Here is a 23588-nt window from a genome sequence, read left to right as displayed (position 1 = left end):
GGTGGTGAAATCACGCTGGAGGTGGCAGAAATGGCGGAGGATGATCCGTTGAATGTTGAGGTTGCTGGGGTGTAAGATTAGGACAAGGAAAACCCTATCGTGGTTCTTGAAGGGAAGGGATGAGAGCAGAAGTGTGGGAAATGGGACAGACACAGTTTGAGGGCCCTGTCAACCACGGTGGAGGGGAATCCTCGGTTGAGGAAAAAGGAAGATATATATCGGTAGCACTGGTATGGAAAGTGGCATCGTCAAACAGATGCAACGGAGACTGAGAAACTGGGAAATTGGAATAGAGTCCGTACATCAAGCGGGGTGGGAGGAAGTGTAGTCAAGGTAGCCGTGGGAGTCAGTGAGCTTATAGTGGAATAACAACAGATGAAGGGTCCCAGACCTGAAACGTTAACTCTGTTTCTCTCTCCACGGATGCTGCCTGGCCTGCTGAGTATTTTCAGCATTTTCTGTTCTTTCAGATTTCCAGCATCCGCAGTATTTTGCTATTAGCTTATAGTGGATATTGGTTGATAGCCTATCTGCAGAAATGGAGACAGAGAATTCAAGGAAAGGAAGGGAAGAGTTGGAGATGGACCATGTATATGAAGGCGAGGGAAGGGTGAAAATTGGAAGTTGATGAAATCTTCCAGTTTGGGGCAAGAGCAGGAAGCGACACCGATGGTCATCAATGTACCGGAAAAAGAAATAAGGGAGGGGACCCGAGTAGGACTGGACTAGTTAATGATATTGCCATGTAACTTTATTAATAAGTACACATCTATTTAATGACATTGGTAGTTCCTGAAGCAATAAAAATCAGTACCTGTACTGGAGAAATATTGAGGTAATGGCTGCGATTTCAAGCAGAAAATACTTCCAAGCATATTTGATTAATACCGGCATACTTATTCCTTCCCTATTCATGTATGCTTGAAATTCTAGGCCTGGTTTAGTAGTGTCCTCTACATTCCTATGCCTTGACACATACTTGGTGGGTTAGTGATGTGTAAATGATTGACAGACAATTTGTAGAGTGAATGCCATCTGTTGCAATGGTCAGTGCATCAGATCAGAAGCACTGTTTAGTTCCCTGGAGTCAGTTGCCGGTTGAAGTGCTAGTCTTCATCCGGCTCAGAACACCTGATCAGGTTCTGCCAATACAACCAGAATGCAGCCTTGGCAACTGCATATTTATTTGCAGTAGTCCTTGAACCTCTTTCTGGATGCTATTAAAATAATTGCTACAGTTCAGGATATGTTTGTGTATAGAAGTCTTTCCATCTTGCACCTAAGGATGACACTTGGTTCTTCAGTTTAGTGTCAATTGATCTTGGCCAGGTGTTGAGTGCAATAACTATACATTATGTACAATGGATGGTTTAGACAAAGATAAGCAGACTATACAACTGTAGCCATATACTCCTTTATGGGTAGGGTGAAATTAATTCAAGTCTGGAATAGTGTAACCTTAAATAAAAAAAAATTAAAAAAAAATTTTAATTAAAAAATAAATAAAACAAGTATCAATTTTGTTGTGTGTGTGTGGCAGCAATATCTAAACTGCATTAATTATTTGGGATCTTTTTTGCTTCAGGGCAAGATGAAATAAGCAGTGTAAATCCAGGTTGCAAGAGTGTGTGGAAAGAATTGGTTTCCCTAAATGTTTTCTGTAGAATTGCAGGTTACTGTGAAGGAGCAATAGTGACGATCTCAAAAGAAAAATGGATGGAAGTTTCAGGCCAATCTGCGGTACTTGTGGGGAGGGTGTTTTATGGTGTCAGCTTGACTCATAGCACTCCTGCTTTTGGTTCTAAAGTTCATGGGTTTAGGCTCATAATCTTATGCTGACGTTTGAGTGCAATACTGAAGGGCATAGTATATGGGAAGTATTGATTGAATACAGTATAAAATAATGGAATCCATTTATCAGGAGTAAACTTGAGTATTATCAATATAATAGAACCCAGTCAATATGAATTCAGAAGGGTAAGATCTTGCTCCATTCAATTTCTTTGATATTTGAGGAAGTGACATTCAAAAGTGAATTGTACTGAACCTAGACTTCCAAAAATCACTTGGCAAAGTTCTGTACAAGGCTAAAAGTGGTGGAGATTCAGAGTAAACTTTGGAAATAGATAAGGAATTGACTAAAGGGTAGTACAAGAAAGATTATGTTGAGGTTAAGTGGAGTGCCTCAAAAATCAATATTGGGACCACTACTGTTAATTTACATCACATTTAATGTAATAACATCCCAAGGTGCTTAACGAATCATATCAATAAAAAAATATTTTTGACACCGAACCACAGAAGGCGATAGCACGACAGATGACCAAAAGCTTGATCAAAGAGGCAGGTTTTAAGGAGCATCTTAAAAGAGGAGAGAGCGGTAGAGAGGCGGAAAGGTTTCGGGAGCAAATTCCAGAGCTTAAGCCAAGGCAACTGAAAGCACGGCTGCCAGTGGTGGAGTGATTTAAAATCGGGGATGCACAAGAGGCCAGAATTGGCAGAGAGTGTAGAGATCTCGAAGGCTTGTAAGGCTGGAGGAGGTGGAAGTGGGCAGTCTTGTTGATTGAGCAGATATGTGGTGTATGCATGATGCAAATTCGTTAGGTTTGTAGATTGTCAAATTAGGCAGTTGATTGAGGGGTAACTTGGGAAATATAAAGAATTAGACAAAATATGTACGTTGGCAAACAATTTTATATGAAATTTAATAAGTGGTGTATTGCACATAGGAAGAAACATAAATACTTCATGAATGGTGTTGAAGTAGCTGAAGTTGGAGATCTAGGTACCATAGTAGACTTGATGATTCAGGTGTCAAACCATTGCAGAGCAGCAATTAATAAAGCAAATAAAATGGTGAACTGTAAAGCCAAGGGGTACAAGTTAGAAGAAGTCATGTTCAAATTGTGCTCTGGTCAGATTACAGAGTAATATGTCCATTATTGGTCATCTGACCCAAGGGAAACACTTAGCACTGGTGTAGTTCAGAGAAGAGCCATTACACCGATCCCTGATGTCGGACGCATGAGGAAAGACCGAAGAAACTTTGGCTTTTCAATCTCAAAAGGAGATAACTCGAGAGGGGATCTTAAAAAATATGGGAAGGTAGATTCAGAAAATTGCTTCAGATGGGAAGTTCTTCATAAAATATTCTACACATTGAATGGCCTTCTGGATAGACCAGTGGAAACGAAAACCCTGGAATTATTTAAGAAATGATGAGGATTTTGTAGGGTCTTAATGGATGAACTGAGATGGACCAAATAGCCTTTCCTCACTTGTATTTATCTTTTGATCTTGTAATTGTGAGGTGAAGCGTTATGAATGAGACATTAAGCCTATTGTGGTTATTTAGATGGGCATTAAAAGATTCATGGCATTATTTGTAGAGAAGTAGGAAGTTCTCTGTGCCCTGACCAACCTACCTTCCTTCTCACAACCAGTACCACTAAAAAAAAATAAACTGTTTATCTAGCTGCTTCTGAGATGTTGGTTTTGCAGCATGCTTGCTGCCATTCATCACAAAACTATTTCAGATGTTTTGACGTGGTAAGACGAGAATATTTATGAAGAGTGAATAATTTCTGCTTAATTACTCAAGTATTTTGTGCTCAGTTTGCATTTCTTTAAACTATAGCTATAGCGTTGGAACAAGTCCAGAGAACTGTAGACCAATTAGCTTAACGTCGGTGGTAGGAAAGATAATGGCCCAGCGGTGAAGTGATGGCGTCGCCGCTGACCTCCAAGAAAGCTGCCCACAAAGATCTAGCGATCTCTGGTGTGGATTTCACCCCTCCTGCGTTAATTTGAATCTGGTGCCAAGTCGAGGGGCTCTCCAACGTCCAGCAACAGTGGGGAGGGGGGGTGTTAACAGCGACGTTGGTGTAAAAGTTGACGCTCTTATCAGTTCAGTGATTTCCGGCTGCTGGGAGTTAAACAGCACACCCTGTGGCGGAGCAGGGAATGTCTGATGACAACTTCTGGATTTCTGCATTTAACTGCGCATGTGCGGGCGCCAGAAGTTGCTGTCAGTTTCAAAGTTGTAATGACGACGAACGCTGACAGTTTTGACATAATTGCAACCACAAATTCTGGACCAATGAGATCCTTACTCAAAGATGTCATAGAAAAACATCTAGAAACTGAAAAGATAAGTCGTCAGCACGGATTCCAAAAGGGAAGATCATGCTTGACCAACCTTATTGAATTCTTTGGAAAAAGTAATAGGGTGGATAAGGACAATGCAGTAGACTTGATATACAGTATTTTGATTGCCAAAAAGTCTTTGCTAAGGTACCGCATAGACTCATGACTAAGGTCAAAACTTGTGGAGTCAGGGGACAAATAGCAGAATGGACAGCAAGCTAGCTACAAAACAGAAAACAAAGTAGTATTTAAAGTAGTTACTACGATTGGCAAATGGTGGGTAGTGGTATTCCACAAGGATCGGTGCTGGGGCCACTGTTGTTCACCATTTACATAAACGATTTGGACTCTGGAATCGGAAGTACAATTTCATAACTGCGGACGGCACCAAATTTTGGGGTGGGGGGTGGTGTAGTTAATACAGAGGGCTGTGGCAAAATACAGGAAGACAAACTTGCAGAATGGGCATGTAATTGGCAAATGAACTTTAATATAGAGAAGTGTGAGGTGGTACATTTTGATAGGAAGAATAAGGAGGCTACATACTCCTTGGAAAGTAAGTGTCTAAATGGGGTAGAGGTACAGATACACAATCACTGAAAGCAGTGACGCAGGTTAATCGAGCCATTTAAAAAAAAAAAGCAACCAAAGCACTGAGGTATAGCATTGAAAAGCAGAAGTTATGTTAAACCTTGGTTAGACCACAATTAGAGTACTGTGAACAGTTCTGGTCGCCTTATTATAATAAGGATATAGAAGCACTGGCGAAGGTGCAAAAAAAAAACTGATGAAAATGACACCAGAACTGAGAGGTTATACCTATAGGGAAAGATTGATCAGGCTCTTTTTTTCTAGAAAAGAGAAGTCTAAGGAGTGATGAGAGGTCGTTCAGATTATGAAAGGGTTTGATGGGGTAGACATAGAGAAGATGTTTCCACTTGTGGGCAAGACCAGAACTAGGGGCTATAAATATAAGAAAGTCACTAATAAATCCAATAGGAAATTCAAGAGAAATTAGTTTACCCAGAGCGTAGTTAGAATGTGGAACTCTCCGTCAGGAGTAGTCAAGTCGAATAGCACGGATGCATTCAAGGGGAAGCTAGATAAGCACATTACGGAGAAAGGAATCGAAGGATATGTTTGGGTTAGGTGAACAGTGGTTGGAGGAGACTTGTGTGGCGCATGGACCTGTTGGGCTGAATGGCCTGTTTCTGTGCTGTAAATACTTTTAATGCTTTGTAATAGTGTACTTGATATATTAGCTGCTGTGTTAAGCTGTTGATTTAATCAAAATAACATTTTTAGATTGTCTCTTGTGTTGGGAGCTCGGGGCTCGAGCAAAGATGTGACCTGCAAGAGTCAGTCTCCCCATTTATCTTTTGCAATGTGCCATCAGCCCTAACCTGGGCCAATAATAGGAGTCTACATTTTGTGCTGGCATCTCTGGCAAATTTGGGGATCCCAGAAAATTCACGTACTCCAAAGGACGTGGAATTCGCTCCCTTTTATAATGGGCGCTGCTAGCGGCAATACTGCAAGCGTGCCGCCAATAACACATGTAAAACTGATGTAATAGAATGGCCCAACTCTGCAATTGCTTTTTCTAGCGGAGGGTAACCACGCCTGCCTAAATGATGTGTAGTACTTGATTTTTAAAAAAAATCTAATTAAAATATTTGGATATGATCCCAAAAAAATGTTCCTCTTTGGTCATTTTGATTTTGAGTTAACTATGTTACTTAACATTTAGCCATTCTGTTTTCTGTTTCATTGTCCAGGTTATCCCGCGGGTTACCCTACAACCGCTCCTGCCTATACTGCTAATATGTATGCTAGTGGCAGTCCTGGATATCCTCCAGGTAAGTTTTTTTTAATTGTCTTTTATCTATACTTAACATTTTAAATTAATTATATATTTTAAATTGATTATCAGCTGATGTTCCTTGTACATTGCAAATCCAGGTAATAAATTGTAGAATTTCTTGATTACCCCTCACTCGCTTGCAGAGGAGGCAACCATTTTCTGATGGAGGAAAGTGATATTTTGATTTTTTTTTTCCAGTTGAATTGAAACTAGTAAGTTGGATTCATAAGGAAACTGACAGATTGGGTGTAGGGGAGGAAAGAATCTCATGGTAATAAAATCAGGAGAAGAGGAGAAAGCATTTGTTTCAACAACAAAACTACTGTTTGCAAAGATTCATGAGCCATAAAGATACAGGTGGAGCAACAGCAAACATAATGGGAACGTACCAATCTTTAAATTCATTTGTGTAATTTTTCACCTTTTTTTAAATTCATAGAATACAACAGTGGTTCATAGAATAGACAGATTAATACTCCCATCCTCCAATAATACGGTGATGCCTGTAGTAGTTGTTCAACCATTGACGACATCTACTTTTTGTACTTTAGACATGGGAAGTACTTGGCAGTGAAAGTACTTCTCCCACCATTACTTAAAATAAAATGTAAAAGGAATTGCTTACTGCTTGTTCTTTTGTAATCTTTAACCCCAGTCTTTTTTAGTTTTCATGAGTTAAACCTCATTTCCCCTAGTACCGGTACATACATTTCTAGAAAAACAATGTTTTAATAGCTTCAGTCTCTAGCAGTTGATATTCATGCGGTTTGATTCCCCATCTGGTGTTAAGGGCCTTGGTGTGACTAGTTTGAAAACCATGGTCACTTGGGGATCCAGAAAGGGTTCCCGGGGTTTTCCACAAGGTCATAATGTGATATCTGAATTTGTTAGAACACCTGCAAACCTGGCATCATCATGCCAAGCACATTGTTTTTATTAACACTAATAAAGCTATTTGCAGTGATAGCACTGCCTTCCTTTGGGCCCCTGATACTGTCTGTTTTCAGAAAAAGTGCTGTAGCATGCCAGTGTTTGTAAGCGGTTCCCCATGGGAATGTTTCAAGATATTTAATTTTTTGTTGCTTATTTAAAAAAAAAAAAAAAAAAATCCTTTCAAATGCAAATACCAGGCAAACTATTACTAAAGAATAATGATTAAAGCACAATGTAATAAATATTTCACCATAATGGTTCATTTGTTACTGTTGGGAATTACCTTTTTAAGCTTTAAAAAAAAAAAAGTTCCATTATGGCAAATGAGGAATTCTAACCACAGTTTACTGTATGTGAAATTTCATCCTGGTTTATGGAGATCCAGGGCTTTGAGAGTATCTGAGTTGGAGTCTGCTGCAGTAAAAGACAGATGTGTCCGTAAGATATCTGGCACCAAGGTTCTACCCAGGTTTTTGAGGGACCTCCTGGGGGAAAAAAAATGCTCTTCGTTTTAACAAAAGTGTTTAATAAATGAGTGCAAAATTCTGAACTGAAGACGACCGAGAAGACAGTGTATGTTCTCAGCCCCTTGCAGACCACTGCATTGATTTCCAGGTGGGAATAAAAAGACCTGGCAAGAGGCAGTAAAACAATTGCATTTATATAGCACATTTCACAAATGTGTCCAAGTGCTCCATCTTCAGCCACTTCTTTGAAGTGCAGTAACTGTTGCATGCAAGCACAGTGGCCATTTTGTGTGCAAGAAGGTTCCACATATATTGAGATGAATAAATAACCGGTTGATCTTTGTTAATGGTATTGGTTGAGATAACAATATTGGCTAGGAAGCCAAGAGAACTCCCTGCTTTTCAAATAGTTCCGTGGGATCTTTAGCATCCACTGTAATAAGACGGCCACTGTTTAATCTGAAGAAAGGCAATTGTGACGATCATCACCCCCTCAATACTGCTCTATTGTCATTATGCTTGAGGCCAAGAGGGCTCTGTCCTGGGTCATTTGATATTCGAGAATAACTGTTACATTAAATGGCATTCAGCACAGACTTCATAAAATAAACCATGAGATTGATTCTGATCAGTAAAGATATTGAAGGTGATTAGCTGGAAGGTACAGATCTGAAAGTTTGAACCTGAATTATCGGTGCAGCTACAATATGCTCAGCGCCCATGTAATCCACGAACATCTTTGTCACTGTCTCCTTAATTGGAGGAAGCTGTTTTTAAAATAGAGAATCATCAATTAGTAATTAATTTGCCCCACATAGGTCAGCTAAATGTAAATAATAAATTGTGTTGGAACACAGGTTTCATCTGTTCAACGCTAGAACCTCTGACTCTAACCTATTGTTTCCCAAATCTGCTGTGCCAGCAGCTGACAAGTGCTCCCAGGAAAAGATACTTTATAAAACAAATGAAATAAAAATGAACAGGAGAAATCTTAAGTGGGAGGGTAACTGTTTCAGAGATCTTGAAACTCAGCCTATAATAATGCAGTATCGTATAAAATATAATGTAATTATGAACATACTGTTAAGTAGAATAAGTATTAAATGCCATTTGCTGTCAGCCCTGTGGTGGTCGTCTTCTTGTGCACTTGTGTTGTACTTTTATTCATTTTGTGGAACTTTTGTTCAAAATAAACTATCCTGATTTGGGTGAATAGGGTATATTTACACTATCTGTTTGTGCCTAAACACTGATTATACCAGCCACTTTCCTTTTGGCTGCAAGAGATGCACCATTGTTCTTTGTTCCCGTTGCTAGCACAGTTCAGGAAGCCAAACTTCTTCCCTTCATCAGACGTATTCAAATAAAATATAACATTGCAGTGTCAGTCCAGGTTAGACAAAATCGGCCTGCCAATTTCAAGCTCCTAAATAGAGCCATTGATTATTGACAGTACTAAACTCATCTGCCCCATGTCATGGGTTGATTTCCCCAGAGCATCTGCAAATTCCTGGTACAGGAAACTTTGGTTTATCCGGAGGTTAACTGTCCGGAATGCTCGATCCACCGGCAAAAATCAGGAGCCGTTTCGTTAGGGTTTTTTTCTTTTCGTTGCTTTTTTTTCACCAGTCAGGCTCTGCAAGGTCACGCTGAAGCTGTTGCTAAGCTACAGAGACGCTTGCAAGGTACGGCCGACTGTTTAGAAGCTGTTGCTAAGCAACAGGGTTTGTTGCCAGATACGGAGCTGTATGTTTCAACATTAGCGCTGGTTTGTCCGGCAGTTTTGATGGGACAGCAACAGCTCGGCCCCGTCGGTGCCGGATATCACACAGTTTCCTGTAGTACCTGCATGCATAAAGGTATTTTCTATTCTATAGATATCTACCAGTAATTCGAACACTGTTCTGGAATTTCCTGGCCCACTGTCTTTCCCCCCCCCCCCACCGTTTTCTTTTCTAAAGAAAGATCCTTGTGCGTAATTTTATTATGGCATGATAGTGTTACCTCAGTGCTGTATGTCGTCTTGTGGAACAGATTTGCAGTAAATGGGTACAGGCACAGTATTAACAATGCATTGTGTGCTTCACTGCATTTTCATGTGGCCACTAAAGCTGGATCTTGGTGCAGACTCGAGTACACAATCTCCACTATCCTGAGAAGCCGCCATAAATCCAAGCATTTTCAGTGCCCTTGTGGGCTTGGTTCAGTTTCTTCAAATTACTAATGTTTGCTTTTGTGTTGTATAAACTGAACCATGGAGTCAGTGTTGATTGTTAAATTCAGTCCAAGTGTTGGTGTAAAGTATATGAATGTAACTATCAGTGTCTGACTTTGTTTTAATTTTTGGTAATAGTATAAAAAGGTGAGTTTATCTGGATCATGCCGTATTTTAGTAAAAGAAACAAATATGAAGTTGTGATGGTAATAAACTTAAATAATCGAAAGCTGTGTGACCTCACAAATCATTTCCAGGTTGATGTACAGATTAGGGAGATAGGGTATTACATATTCAAAATAGTATTGGATTTCAAGTAGTGTTTTGTAAAGTATGGTGTTTGAAGAAACCATTACTTTTTTGGTCTAATGATGCAGTAGGCTTAGTGAACTGTCCTTTCAACTCTATTGTGGGTTTGAATACAACCCAGATTAATAGGATAGTTCTATCTCCAGCTGTGTGACTGTTCGAGTTTAGACAGTCATAACCAATTCACTAGCACAGTGCATCTAACCAGTTGGATACCTGACCCCTGGTGCTTGATGCTGACATTGAGTGACCAGGATTAATACTTTGCCTTGACTACACACATTCTTCAAAAGAAATCTTGTAGGCAAGTGTTTTAATAATTTAAGCTTAGTTACCCATTGATAGGTTATTTACTGTACCACAGCGTGGTCGGGTTCCAGTTCTCCTTTGTGTGAATATCCATATAATGAACTGCTCACCTCAGCTGGGCCATTTGTCTGATCACGAGGCAGGGCACCTCCCCTGCAGTAGGGTGGGGAAAGGGAAAATATGAGCTACTCTTACCACATTTATGCACCTTTTCGGTGGCATTGGCACAGACCTGAAATGGATTACCTAACCATGCTCAGTTGGAGAGTAAAGCATGCCATTGAAAAACCGATTGCCTGTAAGTTTTTGAACAGTGTCTCTCAACTCCATCACCATCTTGTAGATAAATAAAAACTTGTATTCATCAGCTGACCTTGGGCAACATCATGGGAAATTTACTAGTACTAAAAAAACGTTCAGGAGAAGGAAGGAATCCAAATGCAGGAATGTGTAAATGCCAATTTGCCAATCTAGCTGACCCTGTGCTTCTGAATTCATGTACACACCATGTTCATCGTCCTTGGTACAAAGCCATATTCCTCTACTCAACCAACTTTTTAAACATTACCTTCCAGTGAGTGCTTGAGGACACAGCCTGCTGTCTGGAGAGCTTTGAAGCCCGCTTAGTCTTTACTTAGCACATTGTGCAAATATAGAACGTTAATTTTGCATTTACTTGCTTAACTGACATATTAAAACTGCGAAGCTGTTTCACTGGTGCAAGATGATAATTTGTATGCATTCAGATATATGTTATGTCCTCATACTATCTAGGAGAAATATGGCAATCTCCATAGGAAGTGGTTTTTCCTCCATAACTGTGTATACTGAACCTTTTCAAAAGGTTTGTTGTATTGAGAGGACTTGGAAAGGAGTAATCGGAATGACTTCATTACACTGGGCTGTAAGAAGAAAATAGCAGCACTGAATTCTTGGCCAAAATAGATTGCTGGTAGAGGTAATCTAAGTCTTCAAAATGCTGAGGGTCTAGGGAATATAGGTGTAAACAGGTTATTTGACTTAATATGTGAGATGAGTGCAACAGTGAAATTGGAACCCACAGTAGAGAAGCTACACATTTTGAAAGTTGCAAAATAGTTCAAGGGTTTAAAAATAGTTTATCTCCTGTGGTGGTGTACAAGGGCAGTGAGGACTACATGTAGTTTTCCAGTGATGCAGGGTTGGAGGGTGGAGGATAGTTCCTACTTTAAAGTTATGTTCTGTCCTAACTTTTGTTTTGCCATTGTAAATTCTTATGTCCCCAGTTATAATGGGGACTAGCTATGTCAGCGTTCCATCCTTTCATCAGTGGTGATGCTTCAGCACCTCTACTAATGGGAGGGTGTAATTACAATACACAGTAACAGGTTTACATGGGAAATTTCTATGATAAATGTAGACAAAGGAATTTATAATGGAAAGGTTGATAGAATATGCACACAGATGTTAAGATTTTTAATACATTAATAGAAGAATTGATGGAAACCTTTTCTTTCATACAATCTGCTTTCCTTTTGATGCTAGTAGCAGTCAATCTGAAAATCAACTGAAGAAAAGTTTTTTGTACTTCTGTGAAATGATTCATGTGATGTTTCAAAAAAATACATGACCTGACAAGTTTTAACTTTGGAATCTTAGCTTTGTTGCCAAAAATCAGCTGATTTCTGTAAATGCTATACACTAAGACCAGTATGCCATCTGGCCCTGAATCATTGCATTGTTAAAAATGTTGAGACCAATTTTGTTTTGTAACACCCTTTTCTGTCTCTGCAAGCTTTATTCATGATGAGGCAGAGCTGGCCACAGACGTCCACTTCTGGTGCTTCTGAGGGTACTTATGACCTCCCAGTCGATGCTGGCACTGAGAGCAGAACTTTCCAAGCTTCTTCTGCATCATTCAGTAAATAAAACACATTTTTACGTTTATATTGTAAACTTTATAGAACTGATTTATTTTATCTGAAGTGTAATGTGCAGAAGAGTCCTGGGGAATAGTGGACCAGTTATTTCTAAAAGTTAGACTTCAGTTGAGGCATCTTCTGAAACCACTTGTGTAAATTTGGGTTAGGGAAAGCAAGTTGTGGATGGCATCTTATTTGGAGGAAGAAAGCCGTTTACTATTTTGAAATTATAAGTGTGTACCAATTATAGGTAATTGTCAAATTCATAGTGACTACCTATATTTCTGAATAAATTAAACTTGACTTGATCATTAGAAAATGGACAGAGGCCAGAGGGAAAAAAATGTTATATTCACAAGCTGCTTAAAATGCTTAAATTTAGTTTGTGCAATACTTGAGGTGAGAGAGAAACTAACTTAAAAGATATTATTAAAAACCATGGAGGATAAATAATTCTGCTTCCCTATAAGCTGCCTAAAATTAAGGTGGAAATCTTGCCCAACTTTAGTTAGGCCATGTCTCTTCTGCACATCTGTTAGAGATAATTTATCTAGTAGAGAAATTGTTTTTAAAAACAATCTCAAGGACATAAATGACTAAGAATCTCAAACTACTTTCTGTGCTGTTATGTGCCTAACTACAAATACAATCCTTGCTTTCTGAAGTATACTTGAGGTAGAACAAACTCAAATCCATTGCATAAGTTATACTTTGCTAGACTAAGATTTTTGTATTCTGCATTAAATTTATACATTCAGTATAAATACAGTATAAATAATCACTTTACTAGTGTTACAGTATTAATTGTAGAAAAGTCTTCTTTACAAGGGGATAGGAAATTCGATGAATCCAGAAAACCACTGCAGCTCTGGCAGAATACAGTATATAGCATCAAAGTGCACAACTGATTTATAAAAAATAAAAATAAAAATCTTGTACTGTTCCATAGACTTGCAGATCCTTAACCTGATTTAAAGAGCACAGTTTACTGTTATTTACTCTCTTCCATTTTGTAATCATAACTCCCAGTCTGATCAGACCCAAAAAAGGCACCGTATTCTATTTAAACTAGTACAGTATTTGTTTACTATTGTACCCCAATATACCAGTGAAGTGCGCAGCCAAATTCACCGATAGAGCCTAACTTTCTATTGGCTCACAATCACAGGATACATTCTTTTTACCAAATGTATGGGAGAGAAGCACCAGTAAGAAGAGAGAATTGTTGTGCAGTGCTAACACAGCCATGAATTTAAAAGAACATTACAAATCAGTTCACTTCTTGAGTCCTTGATAAGGCTGTCTAGTGCAATATTTGTAAATTTCTAATACAAATATTAATCACATTTTAGTGAAAATTGCACAAAAAAAAAGTATTCAGCCCCAATGTAATAACTAAAGTGCAAGAAATTAAACCTGATTTCATACTTTAGCAACATTAGTAACTAATGACTGGAAATGGGACCGCGTATCTTCCAAAGTTAGAATTATGGTAATATTTCCATTATAATGTCCTCCCCCCTACCTAGGTATCAAAAACTTCTTGCCTGGTAGGAAATATTTGTATTTTTAATCATCTTCCCTGTGTTTCTCCTCTTCCCTTTCTGTTTCCCCCATTCTCCCCCCCCCCCCCCCACCCTACCTCAAATAAACTCCTCCTAGTTCACGTTGAAACAGTGTACTGCTCCACTGAACATTGTTGAACAGTCCACAGGAACTCCTCAATGTTAGGCATCTGAGCTGCCATTGGAGGCACTCTCTCCCTATTATTTGAGGAGGGTCTTTACATAGGGAAAAACATTGAAAATATTCATATCTTCCAGATTGAAGGGTATTATTTTTTTCAAATTTCTTTCAGAATACCTAGCTGGAGCGAGCAGTTTATATTGTGTCTGACCTAAATTCCATTTTCCCTAATATAATGAAAATTGGGCAGGGCCAAATATTTTAAAATGATTGTAGATTATATTTGTGGACAGGTTGTACTGTACGCATGACTTTTTCCAAAAGGCTGGCCACGTCCAATTTCTCTACATGAAGCAGGTAAGTCCTTTTTAAGAGGCAAGGTGATTTGCATTACCTAGTTAGTTGGGGTGTGAATGTGTGTATGCATGCGAGAGAGATTGGATATTTTAAGTGTAAATTAGCAGATAGACTAGATGCTGAAGGAGAGTGCAATGACATTGAACCCAGAGTATAAATTATGTACTGGGTGCAATTCTCTTGAGCCTCGCCCCATGAAAGAAAAGTTGTATTCAAGCAGATTTATTGCAGGAAATATGAACTGAAATGTAAAATTAATTTAAAGTGTATAAATGCATGTTGCAGTAACTTGTAAGTTCTAATGCACTTACAGAAGATTAAGATAAGGTTTTGGTGTAGTAATTTAACCAATAGAAATGAGGGCTGTTCCATCCTGGTGCATCTGATCTAGCGATCTTAATTGGTGATGCGTAACAGTAGGAGTTAGTTTAAAACTGTAGTAGCCTGGCTTCTGAGACTGGGATGAAAAAAGATCACTTTCATCCCAAGAGAGAATTCAGTTTTGTCAGTCACCTGTAGCATAATGGCAATCTGTAATGCTGGATCTCTCAGCCAGAGAAAGCCCTGCTTGGATGACTGGAGCTGGGTTGCCAGTCTCCAGCCAGTTGTTAGATTGAACTGTAATTAACAGCCTTCCTAGTCCTGGATGCCAATCTTAGCATTTTTAAAACAACTTTGTTCAGCCTCACAACACTGAAACTTTGGGTCTAAGCAGCAAAATCACTATCCGGAGCCAACACTCATTTAAATGTAATGGCAATTGGCCAGAATTGGACCTACTATACAAATCATTTTTGAGGGTTTTAATGGTTGGAAGACCCAACAGCACATCTGTATGAAGGCAGGGAACACAATTTTTCTTCGGGAATGGCAAGTTTGTTGCCCCCATTATTTTTTTAAGTGCTTAGAGATGGGATGAGAGTACCTCGGAATTCAAATTGCTTCATCCCTAGAGTGATATTTCATTGAGGTGGCTGGTCATGTCCATTTGCACCTGTTTTTGTTCTTTCCACTATCATTTTTCTCTCTCCAGGTTTCCCCAGGTCACAATTCCTAACGGTTGTAGTCAGTTGGTCTGCTTCCCAGGCGTCTACTAATACTGCTTTGTAACCGATCACTGATTAACATAATTTTCCCGGGGAAAAATGTCTGCTCAGTGGCACGCTTGACAGATGCATAACTCACCTTGAGTCTGCATCCTATTATTTTGAAATGTAGATGTTCTGTGTAATTTTTGTGTAAATTTTTTTTTAAACATTTTTATTTTGCCACACAGTAAGTAGTTTGAGATGTTTGTCATTAGGGAATATTACAGACCTTTGTCATGACGATATAATAGATTGAAAGCTGTGGCTATATAATTAAAGGCAGAATTATCTTGCATAAAGAACGAGTACAAGCTTACCCAACATGTAGGATTCATAGTAAAACAAGATGCACAGATGGCCTGTAATGTAAAATGTCCTGTGTTGTTAAAATTATTCCAGCCATAAAATGTTCAAATATGCGCAGAATAAAACCAGGTGTTTTTGAATGTAGGATTAAGTGGTGATCCAAACTAACTTTTTTTTAAACCTACAATTTATGCTGAATTTTCCAGAGGAACAAATAACTAGTTCTTATCTCTGACCGTTTTTATTATTAACAAACATGGATTGTACTTCAAACAAGTCGTTCTTCTAACAGGAAAACCCAGCAGTCACACCACACTTGTATCTCAGTTACAATATCTGATAACGTTTTGAACTCCAGTTAGCATATTGGCCCAGAATTTGTTGGGAAAATAAGTGAGTTTAATGCGCTGTTATTTTTCATGTAAATGAATAGATATGCTGTGAATTGCAAATAGCCACAGATTACTGGACAATTTGCGCTGTATCGTTGTTAGCCTCGTGAAAACAGGGACTCGCCATCACCCTCCCTGAGTGTTTCAAGAAATTGATACATTTGCGCTGTTAAAACAAATTAAACTCGTTGCAGAAAGTTAGGGCTGGTATGTGCGACATAAGGCCCCATTTACTGACTAGAATTATGTTCCGGAAATGCCAGTCAACGTCACTGGCCCAGAATGGGAACTATTGCAACTGGTGTCTCATTCCTGCAGGTAGTCAACTGTTCCCAGAGGTTTTTAAAATTTTAATTGTTTTTCTTACTTTGCCTGTCTCTCTCTCCTCTCAATCCAATCTTTCATTCCCTTTCTATTTCTCTCTCTCTCTCTAATTTGACTCTAATTCACCCAATATTCTCCATCATTCCTGTTTCTTTCTCTATCCTTCCATCTCATTGGTTAAGGAGACCGGGTGTTGGCCCTGTCATTCACCAAGGTTCCAGTTGGCCCGTTATCAACTTGCACTTCCAGTAATTGGCAGCGCAAACTTTTTTCAAACTGGGCACGCTCCAGCAAATTCTGGGCCATTATCTTACCTAACCAAATGATGCTTCAGCAGTTGTCTAAAGTATGCTAATGTTGTGTGCAGCAGCAACCTTCGGAATGAGTAGAAATTTTACTGCATGGTTTCTATAATTAATTATAAAAGCTACTTTTATTCCTGTTCTGTTTGATTTGTTTTCAGTCTAGTGGTGTGTTGCTGTTTAATTCTTGACCATTTAGCTTTTGATTTCTGAATTCATGATGCAAATTTGAGGGTCTGATGCTACTATTTACTTAATTCTAATGATTTTTTAACAAAATAGAGGAATCCTATGATTTGAATGTGAATAGTGGTAGTTGAGAAGATATGAGCTATGAGTTGAAGCTTTGGAAAGATGTCAAACTTAACTTCAAAACCATCCCAGTAATAAGTTGTTATAAAAAATAAGTATGTTTGTATTGATGGTGTTTCTGTCATTTTAATTATGTTTTTATCTTTTTAGGATACACTGGAGGAACCCCTTACAAGGTAGCACCTACTCAGAGTAATGGTGCACCTCCCCCATATTCTCCATCTCCAAACCCTTACCAGACCGCCATGTATCCCATTAGAAGTGCCTATCCACAGCAGAATCTGTATGCCCAGGTAAATCTGATACCAAATGGATATGTAATAATCCCAAAGTTGGATCCTTGAACCTACACATTTGCATATATAAATAGTGTGACCATTGCCATGTTTGATGTAGCAATGTATTATGGGAAGATCGATGAAAGTAATGTGCATATTGTCTAAACTAATAGTTGGTACTAGGTGCCGCACTAAAAGATGTGTACCTATATAATGGCCAGGATTGCTGGACATTAAATTAAGTTAAATCCTCTACTCTTTTGTTTACTCTCTCTCATTCAATCTCTTTTGTTACACCTCTCGTTCTATCTCTGGAGGCTCCTTCAACTCAACAAGCTATTCCCTGAGCTCTTTGTTTCTCTGGATCTGGCTTATTGTGCATTCCAGCCTTACTTTGTCCCGCATTTTCTCAAACCTCATCTTTCTGGGTTTCCTAGATCCACCCTATACAAACTCCAACTCATGCACTTTCACTGTAAGGCTTTTATTAACTTTGTCACTTGATCATTGTGGCATCTTGTGTTCAGTTCAGTTATAAATAGGTTTTATCTGTCACCAGCACCCCAAAACAGAACTCCATGTAGCGCATAAGTTGAAGCCAAGTATGGGTATATGATATGTGAAGTTATAATAGTTGCTTAAGTAAATAACTTAATTCTGTAACTGCATTGTAATTGCAGTGTGGCATTTGCAAAATTGCTGCAACTCTGGTATCAAGACTGTTTCAGAAACCAACTTGGATAAAGAAGCTCATGGCCTTCAATTCGATTGATTTCTCCTCTCAAATACAACAGACTTCTGGTGTTAAAAATGAGAAATGTAACTAAAGCTGTGACAACTCCGCAAAATACTATTTTTTGGGGGATGGTGTTTATTAATCATAAAATCAAAATTGCCCTATGTTCTTGGTTTTGTATCTAAAGGCATTGAATACTAAAGCAAGGAGGTAATGTTCAATTTGTACAATTTGCATTTATATAGTGCCTTTTATATAATTATCCTGAGGGGTTTCACAAATAGGCGTAAGGACTACTAACAACCAGGAGGGAGAGATTGAGAGCGTGACTGAAAATTTGCTTAAGCTTGGATCTTGAGATTTTGAGAGATGGAGGTTTAGGGGCAGATTTTCAAAGACTTGCTGTTACAAGTTAGCTGAAAGTTCTCATTAATGGTGGGACAAGAGGCAGGGTTGAGAAGATGCGCACTAGTTCAGTCAGAGGAATGGAGTATTCAGGAGGATAGTTAGGCTGGATGAGATTGCAGAGATGGTGGAAAGAAAGACACGCCTTTCACGACCTCAGGATGTCCCAAAGCACTTTACAGCCAATTATGTGCTTTTGAAGTGTAGTCACTGTTCTGATGTAAAAATCGCAGCAGCCAATTTGCGCACAGCAAGGTCCCACAAACAGCAGTGTGGTACTGACCAGATCATCTGTTTTTAGGTGTTGGTTGAGCTATAAATATTGGCCAGGACACCGAGAAGAATGCCCCTGCTGTTGTTCAAAATAGTGCCAAGAGATCTTTTAGGTCCTGTATGCCCCCTCAGGTGAACATAACGTCTAATCTGAAAGACGATATCTCTGACAATGCAGCACTCCCTCAGTACTGCACTGGAGTGTCAGCCTCGATTTGTGCTCAAGTCCCTGGAGTGAGACTCGGACCTGCAACCTTCTGACTCAGCAGCAAAAGTGCTACCAACTGAGCCACAGCTAATACTGACTGGGCAAAGTCATGGGGAGGGAAATGATTTATAGACTGTGGCAAAGATTTAAAAGTAATGCACTGGGAAATTGGGAGCTAGTGTAAATCAGTGCAGCACTGGATATGTTGGTATTTTGAGTGGAAGGCCAGTAAGGACAACATTAGAGCAGGCCAGTTTGGAAGTAACAAAGGCATGTAAGTTTTTCAGTGACAAAGGCAGAGGTGAAAGTAAGTGCCCTTAATGATGGGTAGCACATGGGTTCTGAAGTTCAGCTTGGGTCGAACAGGACACCAATTGCATACAGTCTGGTTCAGCCTGGGAGTGGGGTGAATTCAGTGGTAAGTTTGTGGTGGGGTGAAAATGATGAGTTCAGTCATCTTGATCACCTGGAGTAAGTTGTGACTTATTCACAACAATGCTAGACGGGCAGTCTGACAGCACGGAGACAGTCGAGAGAAGTGAAACGGCACCGACAGCATACATATAGAAGCAGCTTCTATGCTTACAGATGTTGCTACGGTGCAGACTGTAGATAAGAAAGAGGACCGAGAATGGATCCTGTGGAGACCCCAAATTGGGGGGAAGAGCGGAACGGAAGTTATTGGCGATGTTTTGGCATTAGCTTTATTTGGATAATTGGAAATATAACTATGCAAAGGAGGTTCCATGGAGATCAATAGTAGAAGAGTGGTATTTGCGGAGGATGGCGTGGTCAACTATAACAAATAATGCAGAAAGATCATGGAATGATAGAGCTTTGTTATCTGTGGTAAACCACTTTTATCGTTACACTATGGTTAACGCTGTTATATCGTTACACTATGGTTATCACTGTTTACACTGTTGTATCACTACACGAGGTCGCCTCTTGTCGCGCTGTTATACCTGGGCTGACCACTGCTGACTCCGCCCATGGCTCCACCTACTTGCCCAGGTATAAAGGTGGTCGACTGGCTGGTATTCCTCCTTGTTGGATCCGATCACCCACGAGGGTGGGCTCTGTTATTTAGCCAATAAAAACCTATAGTTACTGTCTTAACTCGTCGCTTTTCATTGGATGAATTGATAGGTATATCAATTTTATTGGCTAAATTTTGAAATGTCTTTAACGGAGCAGCCAAACGACCAGTCAGACGCCCAGCTACAACAGCCACAGCAGCCGGCCTGGCTGCGAGCCCTCCGACCGCCGTACCTGGATCTAAACCCACAGGCAGCAAACACTGGCTGAGCTGTTTCGAATCCTACCTGGGAGAATCCGGCGTGCCTCAGAGATCCAAACTAAGAGTTCTGACCGCCCAAGTGAGCCCTAAGGTATTTGCACTCATCCAGGACCTTACTACATACGAGGCCGCCCTCAACCTGCTGAAAGAGCAGTACCGGAGCCCGGTAAATTCTATGTATGCCAGACATCTCCTAAGATCCCGCCCGCAACAGCCAGGAGAGTCTGTAGATGAATTTTTACGGGCGCTACAAACACTCGGCAGGGACTGTGACTTTAAAGCTGTAACGGCTGCAGAAAATACTGAAGAGAATATCCGCGATGCCTTCGTGAAAGGCCTTCGGTCCGACTACTCACGGCAAAGACTGCTCGAATCAAAGGACCTCGACCTGAACACAGCTGCAGCCCTCGCTCGCCCTCTGGAAGTGGCCCATCGGGACCTCGAGGCGTATTCCAGGTACTGTGCTGCGCGACCCTGGGACTCGGGCCCGACCCCAACCGCAATACCCCTCGCACCGCCGCCTCTGGGACCTACCTCAGCGTCGCCGTCCCGGACCCGATCGGGACCACCACCCCTGGTACCGGCTGCGACATCGGAGCCCCGCGATCGGGCCACCGGCTGCTTTTTCTGTGGCCAGGCGAAACACCCGAGGGCGCGCTGCCCCTGCAAGAAACGCGACCTGCTCCGACTGCCACAAGAAAGGCCACTTCGCGAAGGCCTGCAGGGGGAAAGCCACAGACGCCAGCAGTGCCTCATGCGAGTTGTGGGGGGCGGCCATCTTTCATCAAGGCCACAGATGCCAGTATCCCCTCGTGAGTCGTGGGGGCGGCCATCTTTGATCAAGGCCACCGACACCGGCAGTGCCTCATGTGAGTTGTGGGGGCGGCCATCTTCTCCGCCATTTTATGCAACGTCGTGGGCACCGCCATTTTGTTCACCACACTCGACCGCCACCTTGTCTCCAGACCCGACCGCAGCCTCACCCGCAGACTACAGCAGCTCGCTCAGCCATACACTAGCCTCTGTCACACTGGACCAAGCTCGCCCGCATCACCTGTCCAAGTCCATGATGGACATCAAAGTAAACGGCCACGCCACGACCTGCCTGTTGGACAGCGGAAGCACGGAGAGTTTCATCCATCCAGACACGGTGAGCCACTACTCCCTCACTGTCCAGCCAACGCGCAACCGGATCTCGATGGCGTCGAGGTCCCATTCAACAGACATCAGCGGATACTGTGTTGTGACCCTGTCGGTTAGGGGCACGGAGTATAAAAATTTTAAACTTCTCCTGCCCCAACTCTGCGCTGCCGTCCTACTAGGGCTGGATTTCCAATCCCACCTTCAAAGTGTCACTTTGGCATACGGTGGACCCCTCCCCCCACTCAGTCGACAACCAACAGCCTTTAAACCGCCCACCGCGTACCACCTGCGGCCTATCCACCCTCAGGGTTCCGCCCCCCTCCCTGTTCGCCAACCTCACCCGCGACTGTAAACCCGTCGCTACCAAGAGCAGGTGGTACAGCGCCGGGGACAGAGCGTTTATTAGCTCTGAGGTGCAGCGTCTCCTGAAAGAGGGCATCATCGAGAGGAGCAACAGCCCCTGGCGTGCCCAGGTCGTAGTCGTTAAGACCGGCGATAAAAACCGCCTAGTCATCGACTACAGCCAAACCATAAACCGGTACACCCAGCTGGACGCATACCCCCTTCCCCGCATATCTGATATGGTCAATCAGATTGCACAGTACTGAATATTCTCTACCATCGACCTTAAGTCGGCCTACCACCAACTCCCTATCCGCCCTGAGGACCGCCAGTATACCGCCTTCGAGGCGAATGGCCGCCTCTACCACTTCCTTAGGGTTCCCTTCGGCGTCACCAACGGGGTTTCGGTCTTCCAAAGGGAGATGGACCGGATGGTTGACCAGAACGGGCTGCAAGCCACGTTCCCCTATCTAGATAACGTCACCATCTGCGGCCGCGACCGGCAGGACCATGATGTTAATCTGGAGAGATTCCTCCGTACGGCCCAACGGCTGAACCTCACCTACAATAAGGAGAAATGTGTGTTTAACACCTCGCGCCCAGCCTCGGCTGCGTAGTAGAGAACGGAGTCATCGGCCCCGACCCCGAAAGAATGCGCCCCCTCATGGAGCTTCCCCTCCCCCACTGTCCAAAGGCGCTGAAGAGGACCCTGGGGCTCTTCGCCTACTATGCCCAATGGGTGCCGAATTATGCGGACAAAGCCAGACCCCTCATGAAGTCTGCCTCCTTCCCCCTGACGGCAGAAGCGTGCGCAGCCTTCTCCCTCATTAAGGGAGACATTGCTAAGGCCACAATGCACACGGTGGATGAGTCTATCCCTTTCCAAGTGGAGAGCGATGCATCCGACTTCGCCCTAGCCGCAACCCTTAACCAGGAGGGGAGACCGGTGGCCGCCTTCTCAAGGACCCTCCAGGGCCCTGAGATCCGACACTCCTCGGTCGAGAAGGAGGCCCAGGCGATCGTGGAGGCTGTACGACGCTGGAGGCATTACCTGGCAGGCAAACGATTTACCCTCCTCGCCGACCAGCGTTCGGTCGCTTTTATGTTTAATAACAAGCTGAGGGGCAAAATCAAGAACAACAAGATCTTGAGGTGGAGAATCGAGCTCTCCACCTATGATTATGAGATCTTGTACCGGCCTGGTAAACTGAACGCACCCCCAGATGCTCTATCACGAAGTACATGCGCCAACGCGCAAATTGATAGACTGCAGACCCTCCACAACGACCTCTGCCACCCCGGAGTCACCAGACTTTACCACTTCATTAAGGCCCGCAACCTGCCCTACTCCACCGAGGAGGTCAGGACCATGACCAGGAACTGCCAAACCTGTGCCGAATGCAAACCGCATTTCTTTAGGCCGGACAGAGCAAGCCTGATCAAGGCCACCCGCCCCTTCGAGCGCTTGAGCATCGATTTTAAGGGGCCCCTCCCGTCCTCTGACCGTAATGTGTACTTCCTCAACATCATTGACGAGTACTCCCGTTTCCCCTTTGCCTTCCCCTGCCCAGACATGACCAGTACCACGGTCATCAAATGCCTGAACGACCTCTTCGCCGTGTTCGGGTTCCCGAACTATATACATAGCGACCGGGGCTCCTCCTTCATGAGCGAGGAACTTCGCCAGTTCCTACTAGCGAGAGGTATTGCTGCAAGCAGGACCACCAGCTACAACCCCCGAGGGAACGGCCAGGTGGACAGAGAGAACGCGACTGTCTAGAAGGCCGTTCTCTTAGCCTTAAAGTCCAAGGGCCTCCCAACCTCTCGCTGGCAGGAAGTCCTCCCGGCAGCGCTGCATTCCATCCGGTCACTGCTTTGCACTGCCATTAACACCACCCCCCATGAACGAATGTTTGTTTTCTCCAGGAAGTCGACTACGGGAACCACGTTACCAACTTGGCTGACCTCTCCGGGGCCCGTCTTGCTGCAAAA

At 42.1% G+C, this 23588-nt stretch overlaps 1 protein-coding gene across 2 annotated transcripts in view; it reads left to right on the top strand.

Annotated features, from left to right (window-relative positions):
- The window catches only part of fam168a (family with sequence similarity 168 member A), a 94953-nt gene that overhangs the window by 59410 nt on the left and 11955 nt on the right, over positions 1-23588 (top strand). For both annotated transcript variants that reach the window (XM_085999456.1, XM_085999455.1), the window contains exons 3-5: positions 5925-6005; positions 12018-12143; positions 17062-17204. In XM_085999456.1, coding sequence (XP_085855582.1) covers positions 5925-6005; positions 12018-12143; positions 17062-17204 — 350 coding nt within the window. The remainder of the gene's footprint in view (positions 1-5924; positions 6006-12017; positions 12144-17061; positions 17205-23588) is intronic.

Source organism: Somniosus microcephalus, chromosome 10 (genome assembly GCF_052327205.1).
Source record: "Somniosus microcephalus isolate GS21.2 chromosome 10, FLI_Smic_1.0, whole genome shotgun sequence".
Taxonomy (NCBI): Eukaryota; Metazoa; Chordata; class Chondrichthyes; order Squaliformes; family Somniosidae; genus Somniosus; species Somniosus microcephalus.
Note: the sequence above shows the minus strand (reverse complement) of the source record. Positions and strands in the feature narration are given on the sequence as shown.